The 14,904-nt window shown below is 38.8% G+C and overlaps 1 protein-coding gene across 4 annotated transcripts in view; it reads right to left on the bottom strand.

Annotated features, from left to right (window-relative positions):
* The window catches only part of SORCS1 (sortilin related VPS10 domain containing receptor 1), a 500,078-nt gene that overhangs the window by 61,962 nt on the left and 423,212 nt on the right, over positions 1-14,904 (bottom strand). For all 4 annotated transcript variants that reach the window (XM_076009802.1, XM_076009801.1, XM_012770834.2 and 1 more), the window contains exons 18-19: positions 12,313-12,484; positions 1,332-1,518 (exon numbers count right to left, since the gene is read on the bottom strand). In XM_076009802.1, coding sequence (XP_075865917.1) covers positions 1,332-1,518; positions 12,313-12,484 — 359 coding nt within the window. The remainder of the gene's footprint in view (positions 1-1,331; positions 1,519-12,312; positions 12,485-14,904) is intronic.

The following is a 14,904-nucleotide window of genomic DNA, read 5'->3' as shown; positions in this document are numbered from 1 at the left end:
TTCCCATAAGTTACTGAAGCTCTCTGAGCCTCGACACTCTTTGTAAATAGGGGTTCCAATAGTGCCTACCTCACAGGATTGCTTTGAGAAGTGAGGCAATACACATGAAGAGCTTATTTAGTGCAAAGCCTGGCACAAACTGTAAGAGCTTAATAAACTGCAGCCAGGAGAGGGGAGCCTGAGTTGCCATACTGGGAGTCGTGTGTAGCTTTGTTTAGAACAAAGAAGGAAGTGTGTGTGTCTTGGAAGCACCTGTGTCAAAAGTGTGCAGGAGATAAAGATCAGTAATTACTGATATATTAGGAATTCCAAGCAACCAATCTCCTGGGTATCCCAAAATAGTCTTTTTAAAAGATTTTTTTAAGCCACCCAGAGAGCATTGGACCAAAATAGTCTTGCCTTCTCACTGGACCACAGCAGCTAAAAAAGAAAAAACAAAAAATGTTCCAGTTGGTATTTTCTGTACTTCTGTACTCAATTTGGTTGAGGAGAGGCACGAGTAATACCTGGCCTTAATACTATTGGCCTAGAACTTGAAATTTGAACAAGGTCATTCATATAAAGGAGCTACCTTCATTTTAAAGTAAACTACTTCTCTAGTAACCAATATAAGTCCTAAGAATGATTAGGGACACCCTTACACCTACCAAGTTTATGACACACATTTTTACCAAACATAACTTAAAAGTTATCTCTTCCTATCTCCTCACATCTTTAGACACCTTAAAGAGGGAAAAGCTTTAGCATTTCTTGGACCTGTTTCTGACTGTGGCTTCCTTCACATTATTTTTATACTCTTTACCCATACACTACCTTCTCTCTAACACCAAATCATCCACAGATAGGAGCCCAAAAAATACTTTCTAAAGAGCAAAAGTCTAAAAGGATTATCAATATAGCAAGATAGAACATGGGAAGATAGAAATAATCAGATGGGGGAGAAATTTCTTTCCTTGTGCTAATTCTCAATGTGTTAGACTGAGATGTGCATGTGGGTTGTTTTCAATCATTTCTGGCCAAAAAAAAAAAAAAGACAAAAATTCATATATTTTAACCAAGTAGTTTTGCAAATGGCTCAGGCCCAGCCGCCAGCCACAGGTGTCCTGTCTCTGAGGCACCTGGAGGAGGAATAGTAAATACAGTGAGAACCATCCCGAATTGAAGATTACTCAAATTCCACTCTATCTTCTTCTTACTCTCTCCCCACTCCACTCTCATACTTTCTTATTTTCCATAGCTAGTGCCTTTCTTCCTGATATAAACTTTGGGATTAGATTTTGAAAGAACACAACATTAAGATATGTCATAAACCAACAACAGTAATAACATACAAGTTACATGTAAGTACAGGACGGCGCTGTCAGACCCCAGACTGTTGTCCACCTGCACGGTCACTCGGAAAATGCCCACATTCTGATAGACGTGTTTGATCCCATCTTCCATGGAGCTGAGGTTGACATAAGACACTGCGATACCATCGCCGAAGTCCACCTGGATGAGTGTCCGCTGAACATCACCCTGAAAAACAGCCCAACATCAGAGGGGAGGGAATCAGTGTTTGGCTGCTCCTGCCTTGGGGCCTGAGGCTCGTCCTAGTCACTGGCTCAGGTACAGCAGCAGTCCTGGCTTCCTCCTACAGCTGGGAGCAGCTGTCTGTATTTGACAGAACCCCTGTGACGTTCCATGGCAGGCAAGAGTTTGCTAGGATGGATACTCTCCAATACTGAAGGGCACCGAATACCAGCAGTTTCAAGGTTTTGAAAATTAAGAGTGTTTGATTATTAGCTCCAGTACGATGCTCAATTCCTCTAAAGGTTTTGTGAGTAGTCTTCTTGTTCACATGGATAAAAGGCGTACACACATAGCTTTAAAGATTTAGCCTACCTGACATGACCATGGACTACATCCTATGTCTTCAAGATCCCTGAATCCCCCTCTTTATTTCTGCTTCCCTGACTGCGTTGCAGGAAGGATGGAAAACACCTTGCCTGACACCTGATATGACATTGAACTCAGCCTGGTTATTATTTAAGGTAATAATGGTTAATTCTTCTGTACTTCAGTGTTTTGGATTATCAAAATGACCTCATTCTTTTCCTCCTAGAATCTTAGTCTGGAGAGGAGAGTAGGCAACATTCGTACACTTTACAGATGAAGAAGCTGAAGTCAAGAAACATTTCATCGCCGGCTCAGGATTAACACAGCTAGTGAGCAGCAGTCCTGGGATTCTAACCCACCTCACTGGACCCTCCCGTTCATTCATTACAGAAGGAATATAGCACTGTGGACACTGAAGGCTCCCGCAGCCTTGAATCCTCCTGTGTTATTGTCAGGCTGGATGACTTCATGCCAGTCATTCAGCTTCCTTCAGTCTCAGTTACTAAACCTATGAAATGGGCATAATAATAACTAACTGTTGTAACGGAAAAGGGTTCTTATAAAAAAAAAACATGCAGGTAATTATATTATAGATTCATTAGTAATCTATGAAAAGCTACACAAAAATAAGTGACTATAAAAATAATGCAGCTATAAAAGACCTACAATATTCTTTCAAGGCTTGATTTGAATCATGTGATTCTAAATTTCCCATGGGTATGCAGGAAAAGATGCCTGTATTATAAATTCCCACACCTATGAAAAAGAAATGGCCTTTGGAATGACAGTTTCGAATCTTAAGGATCAAAGTTGCTTAGACCCAATTGACAAAAACCAGCTTCCTTCACACACAGCCCATCCTTTAACACTTTGTTGTTGTTGTTGTTGTTAGCCTTTCCCGATTTTAGGGGGAGAAAAAGACCAAAAAACCTTTGAACTAGAAATGTATTTTCGATTAAGTAAGGTTCATATGGTATCATATTTTTTGAAAAGGCCAAGTTTAAAATGCTGACATTTACAAGATTAATTCACAGGGAGAGGAAAAGCAGTTCAATTCCTACGAATCTACGTGACCTACTCCTCTGCTCTATGCCCAGCCAAGCATTGTGTGCCGGGCAGGCGGCAGCTAACTCTCAGTGAGTACACAGGCTAAAATTCTCCCCTAGGGTAGAAAAAGAAATTCCATTCAAAACCACAGAACAAATATCCACAAGGCTAGTCATTGTGCACATACTTGAATTCCCTCCACTAATAAATATAAATGTCAACCATTCTTGCTGACTTGTCCTTCATTTGGGCAGCCAAAGTGGACTGATCAATTTCTCCTTCCGTTTCTGGTCAGTTTCCACTCCCAGGTTTTCTGGCTTTTCAATGGAGTTGCTGGGATGCCAACCCAGCATGGGGCACATAGGTGTGGGCATGAGGAAAGAGCCTGCTTTTTGAAATAAATATCAAGGGAAATGTCAGGGTAGCTAGCCAGCATTATCCATGGAAAAATAAACAAACAGTATAGTTTCCACTAGAGATGGTAATTGATATGGGGGAGGAGAAAGAGCCATGTTTAAGGGGCTTTGCAGGGAGAGTGAGCATGGTGCAGGGGCTATGATCTGCAAGAGGACAAAGGTGACACACAATGGTATTGATCTTATGGCTCACCTAAGAGCTCCTGAAGACAACGTTGTGAAATCCAGTTTGTTCCATTTAGTGGGCAAAACTACAACAGGAGGGACATAATCTGATGCCTTCTGCCTTGACATTCTCATCTCCTAATGCAGAGCCCAAGCCTGGAGTTGCACCTCCGGCCAACTGCACTTCGGCCTCCACCAAGAGAGCAGCCACTCACATGGGCAGAGCACAAGTTTGGCTGCCACTGCTTGAGTCTACCTCGCCTTGGTCTTTCTGATCGGTATCCATCACTTCCCTTTTGTTGGCCTGGACTTAGACTTCTTGTCATTTACACAAAACCCCTCCTAAGTTCTGTCTGTCTGGATATCTACTGTCTATCATGCTGGTCTTCGGGCCTGACAGCATTCTTAATTCTCCACTCATGATAATGTTCTGTATACACATAATAGGTGAAAGGGAGAAAGCAACTCAATGTTTGGACTAGTGCATCAGTAAGGCTTCCATTACAAAGTCAGTCATTCAGGGTATTATTTCAGATGTTAGCCTTATCATGCATGCACCTGATGGCCTCTGAATGCCAAGGCATGGAATATTCCAATCAAATGTGAAGTTTCCCCAGATGGGAGGACAGGGCTCTGGCCTTGGACTCTGCATTAGGAGATAAGAATGTCCAGGGGCCATGTCTGACAGCAGAAGGCATCAGATTATATCCCTCCTGTTGTAGTTTTGCCCGCTCAAGTGGAACAAACTGGATTTCACACCTCTGTCTCCAGGAGCTCTCAGGTGAGCGGTAAGACCAATACCACTGTAAGCGTGTCAGCTTGGGGCTCTTCAGACTTTAGCTTCCTTGGGCTCTAATTACCACCTGAAACAAGGATGCCAACCACTTTCAGAGAATAAGAAACAGAGTAAAGGGATGGCAGCCTAAGTCCTAGGTAACTATATGACTAGGCGAGCCTACCCTACTTTTCATTGGCTCTCTGGTCATTCATTCATTGAGTCATTCAACCAGCGGGCAGGTATTTATTGCACATCTGTCTCATTATCAGTCAACAAGTGGGAAAATGCTAGTAGGCAAATAACAACCCACCAAACTAAACAAAACATAGTCTGTGCTTTCATGAGCTTACAGATCAGTAATGAAACATAAACAATTTAATTAATCATTCAAATTTTAAAAAAGTTATTACAGGGGTGATATGAAGAAAAGGTACAAGGTGTTGTAAACTCAAGCCATAGAGCTCGAGAGCTGGCCTACTGGAAACTTCAAGGAAGGCTTCCAAGAGGAAGTGACGTCTGGCCTGAGAAAACAATAAATTAACCAGATGGAGATGAGTGAGCATGAGCAAGTGGAGGATTGGGCACCTAGCTACTAGGAAAAGAGGGAAACAGATGAGCTAAGGCCCTGCTGCAGAAGGGAGATGGTACAGTTGAAGGCATTAAAAGACTCAGAGAGAGAGAGAGAGTGAGCATGAGGGAGCACAACAAGAACTTTTTGTAAAATGAGGCTAAAGAGTAAAAACTATCTTTTAGGACTTGTGGGTCAAATTCCTGATTTTGATCTTTCTTTTAGGATCATTGAAATGTGTTTTACTTTTTAAAAATTTTATTTATTCATTTCAGCATATTACAGAGGTACAAATGTTTAGGTTACACATATTACCTTTGTCCCACCCTTATTTTAATTTTTTTTAAATTGATACGTAATAATTATACATTTTTTTTGATATTCCAATACATGTATACAATGTATAGTGGATCAAATTAGGCAAATGGGATATATAGCACCTGAAACATTTATTATTTCTTTGTGCTGGGAACATTCAAATTCCTTTCTTCTAGCTATTTTGAAATACATAATGAATGGTTAACTATAGTCACCCTACTGTGCTAAGGATCACTAGCATTTCTTCCTCCTATCCAACTATAGTTTTGTACCCATTCTGCCTCCCTTCCCAGCCTCTGGTAACCACTACTCTACTCTTTATTTCTGTGTGATCAACTTAACCATTAAAGTGCTCTAAGCAGGGGATTAAGGGGAGATGGCATAATAATTTTAATTCATAGTGATCACTCTGTCTACAATATAAAGGATGGATTGGAAGGGGTCCAGATATGTTGGGAAGCCAATGTGGGGGTATTCCAGGGTAGATGATAGTAGCTTGAAATAAGAGCTCCAACAGAAAATATGTGTCTTGCTGTCAAAATTAACTTCTTGGTTTTTAAATCAGTGATTCTGAACTTTTGATATCAGCACCTCTTTGAGTATTATTTTTTAATGCTGATGCCCAACTTCTACCTAAGACCCACACACTGTTTCAGGGGCTCTGGGGAGGCTGCTCCATTCTACTGCAGTCTGAGAAGGTCCATAGCTGATGCTGGCGGTCCCAGAGGTTCAGGCTTGTTGAATGTTAGGTTTTCTGGTGGTTGAATTCATCTGAAGATGAATATGATACAACATAAGTTGATGCTATTCTTACTTGATTTGAATATAATGCTAAAGTTTAACCAGGATGTTTTAGGATTCTAAGTGCTAGGAGTACAATAAAGAAGCTGAGAATGGAAGAATTAAACCCATGGTTCGTGGACTGGCACATAACCACAAACGAATATTTCATAGCATGTGCAGTTAAAGACTAGCGAACTTCTCTAGGAAAATGAGTGGCTGGGTGATAGGAGGGTAGACTGTGTCTACTCCTAGGGGCTGGGATATGTCTTGTCAATGGCCCTATCCTCAGTGCCTAACACAATGCTTGCAGATGATTCTTTTTTTTTTTTTTTTTTTTTTTGGTCAACAAAACTTAAACATTGTGTATTTCTAATGTGTTTGTTCATCAGAATTATTTCTTACATATTACCTCATTTGGCTATTAGGACACCCAGGAGATGGAGAGGACGGATGCTCTTTCTATTTGATATAGCAGAACAATGGAGGCACAGAGAGGTTAGATAAGATGTATAAAGTCATACTGCTAGTTAGAAACTTAGGAAAGGGCTTAACATCATCTACAGCAGGGGTCTTCAAACTTTTTAAACAGAGGGCCAGTTCACTGTCCCTCAGACCATTGGAGGGCCGGACTATAGTTTAAAAAAACTATGAACAAATTCCTATGCACACTGCACACATCTTATTTTGAAGTAAAAAAACAAACGGGCAAAAACGCCCGCATGTGGCCCATAGGCCGTAGATTGAGGATGCCTGATCTATGGCTTAAAATAATCTATTCAGTTCCATCCTAATTGAGTTTGTTTAATTGAAAGTTACTTGCGATATTTCTTCCAGAATGAGAGAAAGTTTGTAATAAAGAGAAGGCATCACTTTCTTTTCTTGCTTGACTCTCTTCCTGGCTTTCACTATGTTTTCCCCTCTGACAGCATTTTCATGTAGACATTTCTAAGTAAAAGTAGGTTGGCATAAACTCTGTACTATGCTTCTGTCTACCCTCTGGTGAGACAGTATCATGTTTAAACCATAAAGAAAATAGAGAATATCAGAAACAATTGGTATTCGTAATCGGTAGTCAAGAAAGCCTTGTGTATGATTGAAAATTACTTTAATATGTCAAAAGTCATCATTCTGGAAACTGAACCCAGGCTGGCAAACGTCTAGACCATCGTATACAATTCCTTAGATCTAATGCCCTTTAGTCACGTGTCCTCATACAGACACAGCACTGAGAACACTAGCTCAAAAGAAGTGCCTGAGAAAGGCACAAAAGCCACCTGAAATCCACACGAGGATTCTCCAAGGACATCACTGACTCCTACAATAGAAAAACAAATATATCAAATAGCCACAATGAAGCCAATGTTAACCTGAGCAATGAAAGGTGTGTGAACCTATCAGTTCTTGTAACACAGATTCAGAGAAGAATGGGAAAACAAATGCTACGGAAACTCAACACAGACAGGCTCAGTCCAGAAATGAGACTCCGAGACACCCCTTAAGGCATCAGAGAACCACTGCAGACAGAAACGAGGCTCATATGTCAGAGCCTGGCCCACGCAACCTCCACAGTGGCCCTGACTTGGGCCTCACCAACATTTGTCTTGGAAGGGAGCTGAAAGATCATGCAGCAAAAACTATATTGTAGAGAAATGACTAGTATAACCCATTTTTATTAAAAAATAAGGAAAACATGGTATATATATATATACCATGTTTTCCTTATTTTTAATATATATATTTATATATATTATAAATATTTATATATATATATATACCATAAACCTGTGTGTGTTTGCATGAGAATAGAGAAAGACACTGGCAAATATAACCAAGATGGTTGATATTGATTACCCTGAACCACAGCGGTGGGGTGCAAGACAACCCATGTAACCTAAACATTTGTACCCCCATAATATGCTGAAATATAAAAAAAGGAAGTGAATCAAAGTGGGAGTAGGGGATTGGGGGCAGGAGGAGAACAGCAGGACTAAAAGAGAGAAGGAGCAAATGAAGGGAAATTAAGATTTCATCAAATTTATAAAGGGGGTAGGGTATGATATAGTACAGGAAACATTGCAAAATATACATTCTGCCTCTTCTATTACTGTGAATAATTTAAATATGGATTAAGATATTAGAAATAACCAGAAGATAACACAGACATTATTTTGATGGATGATGAGATATAGCCAATTTTGGTCTTGGATTCTTCTTATTATTTTAGTGTTCTTTTGAACACTAAATATTGCAGAATAATATTGTCTGCCTTCCCCCCTTGCCTGCTCAGAGATGTTTTCTAAAGCACAGATGTCTCTCCAAATGTGCAGGACTCCTGAGCCTCTCTGTAAGCAGAGGCAACAGTGAACCTGGACGCTCTGCCATGAAGGATGAAGTTACCTCAGCGAAGATGATGGTGCACAAGGTCTTATTCTGACAGAGAACTCGGCTCTGTCAAGGCCAGGGATGCCAGACAGCCCACACTGTGAGCCTACCAAATTATCTGACTAGATACGTGAGATTTCACCTTCTCTCAGATGATCTGAAAGAAAAATGGCTGTTTTTTCAGGCCCTTCAATGATATTGGGTCAATGGGATATGCATATGAACAAAATATATAAACCTTGACCCCTACCTAAAACAATTTTATTCACTATGGGTCATAGATATTAATGTGATAGCAAAAGAGAAATCTCACGATATGGTATCTTCATGATCTTAGGTTAGACACAGACTTCTTAAGCAAGACACAAAAATTAATAATTCTTATTAATGTAATATTTGAGTCTATATCAACTATTTTAGTATGTGTTTCTATTTGTCTCAACTGTATTATGTTCCTTTTTTTGCTTTTCTTGTCTTATTTTGGATTAACGAAAAAAATTTAAAGTTATTTCAATTCCCCTGTCCATAGCTTGATAATTAAACATTCTCTTACTCCTCTTAGTTGTTATTCAAGATATTGAAGCACACATTTTGGGCATGTTGGATTCGAATGTAATTTTTACCTCATTACAGACATTTCATGGATCTTAAACTACTTTAGCTCCATTTAATTTGCTCCACATTCTGTGTCACTGTTATAATGCATTTTAATTTTATATATATTTTGAGTCCCTCAGCTGATTATCATTATTGGTCTACATAGTTATTATTAATTTCAATATTTACTCTCTTTTTCTTTATTCCTTTCATTATTACTATTGGTTCTCTATTCTTGGGTTATTTTCTTTAAGCCTGAAGAATTACCTTTAATATTATCTTTACCTTTCTTTTTAGAGAAATTGCCTTATATGACACATATCTCAGTTTTTATCTTAAAAATATTTTTAATATATACTCTCATGTTTGTGTTTTCCACAGCACTTCAAAGATGCCATTCTATTTTCTTCTGAGCTGCATTTAAAAGCTTCTCTTCATATTTAGATTTCAGCAATTTGAATACCTAAGTGTAGTTTTTCTTTGTATATATATTTTTTGAAGTTAGCTGATTCTCCTAAATCTATGTATTGATACATTGATATCTTTCATCAGATTTGGAAAATTCTCAGCCTTTACCTCTTCGAAAATGATTCTGGCTCCTTATCTCTTTCCTCCTGTATTGGGGCTGCAGTTACATGCGGTTAGCCCTTCCCACCGCTTTCATTCGTACATTATTATTTTCTCTCTATTTTCTACTCCTTCCTCTTATGTTCTGGATGGAATATTTCCTGCTGTCCTTTCTTAGATTTAACTTGTCCTCTGTTCATATAGGTTTAATCAGCTATAAACTTAAGTTCTTAATATCAGTTGTTATATCTGACTATATTATGTCAGTTATTTCTACAACTTCCATTTGATATTTAATACTCATTATTGCTCCAGGATTCATTTTTCCATCTTGTCTAATACTCATGAACATATTAATCATTGCTATTTTAAGTATATTTTAAATAAATACTGTATTTCAGCCACCTATTATTCTTTTTTCTGTTGCTTTTTTCCCGCTCTTGGTCCTGCCTTCTTGACATACCTGAATTTTTTTTTAATGCCCAATATTTTATATCAAAAATAGATAAAGCTTCTGTTTTATTTTCCTTAGATGGTTTACTTTGGTATCTAACAGGCATTTGAGAGTTGGGGAAAATCACCCTAACCCATTCAGAGACAGAGTGACCTTAGATTGGAGTTCAGGGTACAGAGGGCCTGGTTTCATTATGGTTTGTCCTTACTTCTAGGATAGGGCTGTCCCAGGATCTCAAGAACCAAGTCTTGTATTATTCACAAGGGCCTTCCTGCTTGATAAGCCCTGGATTCAAATTTTCATCTTCCCAAAGTGTAATACTCCTGAAAACCTTGCTTAACTTCTCATCCTCGTAGTGATTATTTTCTATTTTTCCTGTCACACTTAGGTAAAATACAAGGACATGTACTGCTTCTCTATGCCTCCCCTCTCTCTGGGATGTGACTTCATCAGTCCCAGCTGCTTTGGTATCCCCAAAGTCCAATTTTTATCTTTCAAGCCTTGTGGGAATCTGAAATCTGAACCTCTTGTATGGTGTGGCATATGGATTGACAGGGTTCTTGACAGGAAATATGGCATCAAGTGTTGGACCCACCCCTGTGAATTTCCCATCTCTGGAGAAAATAATTTTAGCTTTTCTATCTCTTCATAATCGTTGCATGCTCCAATCCTCCCTGAAGCTTCCTCTTCTTCCTTCCTCCTTTTTTCTTTTTCCCTCTCTCTGTCCCTCTCACTCTAAATATATATATATATGTATATATTTCATTTGCGTTTGCTGCAAGCTAATTTGTTATAGCTTCAGGCAGAAGTCCCTAAAGAGTTTATTTATATAAAGTATGAGCAATCTGATTGGCCTAAATTGGCCTGTATCTTGCTAGTTCCAACTGAAGAATTTTGGGAACCTTAGTGCTTAGAAGATTGGGTGTGGTTGAAAGGCACTCATTAAGGAGATAACTAGGAAAGGAATATTGGCCACAGCAGTGGTTCTTTAAGTAGCCTGGGGATCAGAAGCATGAGCATGATCTAAGCCAGAGTTTCAACCTCATTATTTTTCTGGCAGGAATTAAAATACTAATCATTTTGATCAAACCTCATAAAACTATCTTAATCACTTCATCTTTTCCCCTTTAAGTCATACCCCAGAGCCTCTGATTTCTCTGTACTCCTAGCCTTGGTCTTATTGTTTTATTTTTCTAAAACTCAATGCATAACCTGTGAACTTGTTAGAATGCATATTCTTGGGCCTCACCCCAATCCACTGAATCAGAATCTTCAGGGATGTGGCCAAGAAAAGTGGTTTTCATGTGCTCTACAGGTGATTCTTATGCATGTTAAAGACTGAGACCCCTGGGCTATCAGAAAAGGAAACTGGAAGTCAATGTTACATATTTTAATCCTGGTGTTGTTATTAACTTTTAAAATCCCTTTGCATCCACAGTGTCTAGCACAGTGCTCACTGCATATATTTTAGGTACGCAGAAAACATGGTTGAGGGTAGGAAGGCCTGGTTTAAAGATTGAAATGATTTAATGCAAGTGCTTACACTTTAGGGACCATCTTCCTCATTTACAAGATGACAAAATTCCTGTGTATACTCTAAAATACATAAGATCAATTTCATCTTATCCACCATCTGAACAGACATTTCAGACAGTCACAGCCTGGTAAATAATAATTGATGATTATAATGATATCCCTGAGGTATTACAAAAATGCAAACCTTCAATTGCCAAAGAATTTATACCCACTTATGTTTAGATTACCCTCAGAGCCATATGAATGACCATGATATTGCCTTTGGAAAAGAAAAGCCAAGACTTCAGGCTAAGAGAGAATGAAAGAATTAGAATCTTTTAGGTTGGTTGGTTATGTGTGTGTATTACATTATTCTAGGAATAGCATTAATGTATTCTGAGATAATATTTTGCTAAAAGGGCCAGTAAGGCAAGGTTAAATCCAAATAGAATCCCCCATAAGTAAGAGATTAAGAAAGAGTGAAGAAAGGCCAAGCTGGGTGGCTCACACCTGTAATCCTAGCACTCTGGGGGGAGGAGGATCACTTGAGATCAGGAGTTTGAGACCAGCCTGACCAAGAGCAAGACCCCATCTCAGAAAAAAAAAAAATAGAGTGAAGAACAATTTGCAGTAAAATGAAAGTAACTGTAGAAATGTGTCAGGGAAGGTGAAATGATAACAACAGCAAAAAACAAGGAGCTAAAATTAGTATAAAATTAAAAAAAATCAATGGCATATAAAATTGAGAAAGCTGAAGAAGGCATATAAACAAAACCATGATTTATTAGGAGACATCACCTGTCATAGCAAGTGTTAATAGAAGGGGGATAGGAATCAGTCCCACCTCTTCCAATTGCACCATGAGAGTAACGTTGTGCCCTTGCTCTGCTGTCAGCTTTCCATCAGCCGTGACGATCCGCAGCCCCCGGGGGGCCTTTCCCGGACACTTCTGTGGCTTGGCAGTGTACTGTTCTCTTACGCCATCAGTGCAGTTGTTGGAAACCACCTTCCTATACCTACATGGAGAAAAGCTCAAGTCGTAAAGCAGCTCATTACAATGTCAATCACTCCCAAGTCTTCAAACGGAATAAAGTGCCTAGCCCTGAGGACCATCAATAAGCACCTAACTGTCTTTCATGTTACCAATTCATACAAAGCTCGTAGGGCTAATTCATATAAAGCACCCAGTAGAGAGATAAATAATCATGGTCACACATTATATCGAATTCTTAGCATTTTAATTGACTTCTTTTATTCATCTAATCAATTAATAAATCATTTCTTTATTTTGGAGCTATGGGAAATGCCATACAAGATATGGTCCCTGCTCTCACTAAGTTTATAATCTAGTTGAAGAGACATAAATGGATAATCTAGGAAATAATTCAAAGGCTATGTACTTAAGGACTAGAATGAGTAATATATATTGCACGGGGATTTGCAATTCTGGCAAATAATAGATTATTATGGATATATAACTCAACATTAGATCTCATAGGGAATGCTATAGTAATGTTGTAGTGCAGAACAAGTTGGCTAAATTTGATATTTTCTACTCAATATTTCATGGAAGGTTATGTCAGGTAAACTACTGAAACTTCACATTAAAGAGGCTTCAGTTTTTACTTGAGTAAACCCTTCCTACTCTTTTGCTTATCTCTTTTAATTTTAATAGAAAAAATGAATTATCCTACACATTTATCCTATATAATTTATCAGATTCATAGTAAATTAGAATCTGTAATTTTAGGATGACCAAACCTTAAGATTTTTGAAGTTCAGTGTTACCTATTCATTGTCTTTTTTACTGTTGCGTCCATAGCAACTACTTTACTTATTTCTGTATTTTATTTCCCAAGTCTACTTGCCTCGAGTTAGTTACTTGCCTAGAGCCCAAATTGAAGGCAATCAAAACCTACTCTCCATTCTTCCAGACCAGAGGTCAGCAAACTTTTTACATAAAGGGCCAGATAGTAAATATTTTAGCTTTGTAGGCTGTATGGTCTTTGTCACTTCTGAACTCTGCAGTTGCATGAAAATGGGTGTAGATAATATAGAAAAGAATGTACGGAGCTGGACTCCAGTAAAACTATTTACCAAACTGGCATAGTTCTCCAATCTATTTAAGTCTAGCCCGTGCCCTTTCCTCTATGAGAAAGTCAAAGGAGATACCATCTAGAAAAGTGCTTTGAACTTTACAGATCAGTACAAGGTCCACTAACACTTCACTCACCTTACGGGGGGGCTATAAGAATTAATGGATTAATGTATTCAGAATACGCAGAACCACCCTAATCCTTAGCAAGTGTTCATGAAATGTTGCCAATTATTTTTATTTAATTTTATTATTATTGTTTCTCCTCCCTGGTTTCAGAAGGCCCTTAGGATATAGTTGCAAACCCTGGAATCCTGGGCATGGGGGCATAAAGCTCTCTACAAGCTAATTTCATTCTACTGTTCTGAACTGTTTCTCCCCAACAAGCCCAAAGCCCCATTCTATCTATTTTTAGTCCTCTTGAAATTACTTTTTATTTTTTGCTCTTTCTGCTTCTATGTCCCCTGCATGTCCCATCAGCTGCTTAAAATTTCTAAAACTTACTCACCCTTTATGGTACAGCTTACTTCCTATCTTCTCTAAGAAAATTTCCCTGACTATGATAGTAAAAATAGTAAGAATTTCATAGAGAGTGCTATGCTCTAGTCATTGTGCTAAATTCTTTTTTTTTTTTGAGATAGAGTCTCACTTTGTTGCCTGGGCTCGAGTGCCATGACGTCAGCCTAGCTCACAGCAACCTCAAGCTCCTGGGCTCAAGCAATCCTACTGCCTCAGCCTCCTGAGTAGCTGGGACTACAGGCATGTACCACCATGCTCAGCTAAATTTTTTTCTGTATATTTTTAGTTGGCCATTTAATTTCTTTCTAATTTTAGTAGAGACAGGGTCTCTTACTCAGGCTGGTCTCAAACTCCTAACCTCGAGTGATCCTCCGACCTCAGCCACCCAGAGTGCTAGGATTACAGGCAGGAACAGAACCGGAGCCAAGTCTCCACTTTTTTTTCATAAAACAGCAACTAATGAGTTAACACGTAGCACATCAGGGTTCTCCAAAACCCTGCTCTAGCACTGAGATCACTGCCCATTCTGATTAGTCATTTTCATGTCAGAGCATTTGAACATCATCCCATCTGGTATTAAAAAAAAAAATACTTTGTAAGTGCTTATGAGTGTATGCATATTGAAAGAGAAAATAAGGGCAGGTAGAGGAGAGAAGGAAATAAAAAAACATGGTGCCGACATTGGAGAATGGCAGCATTCTGGTGCCAGCAATGGCAGCAAGAACATGGCCAGCAATACCACCCAGGATAATTATGGCATCTCAGTGAGTTTAACTGTGCATCACAGACTGCCTGCATGTTGTAGAGGTGAGGCACCATGCA

The sequence above is a fragment of the Microcebus murinus genome, chromosome 14 (genome assembly GCF_040939455.1).
Source record: "Microcebus murinus isolate Inina chromosome 14, M.murinus_Inina_mat1.0, whole genome shotgun sequence".
Classification (NCBI taxonomy): Eukaryota; Metazoa; Chordata; class Mammalia; order Primates; family Cheirogaleidae; genus Microcebus; species Microcebus murinus.
This window is presented reverse-complemented; position numbering and strand designations above follow the sequence as displayed.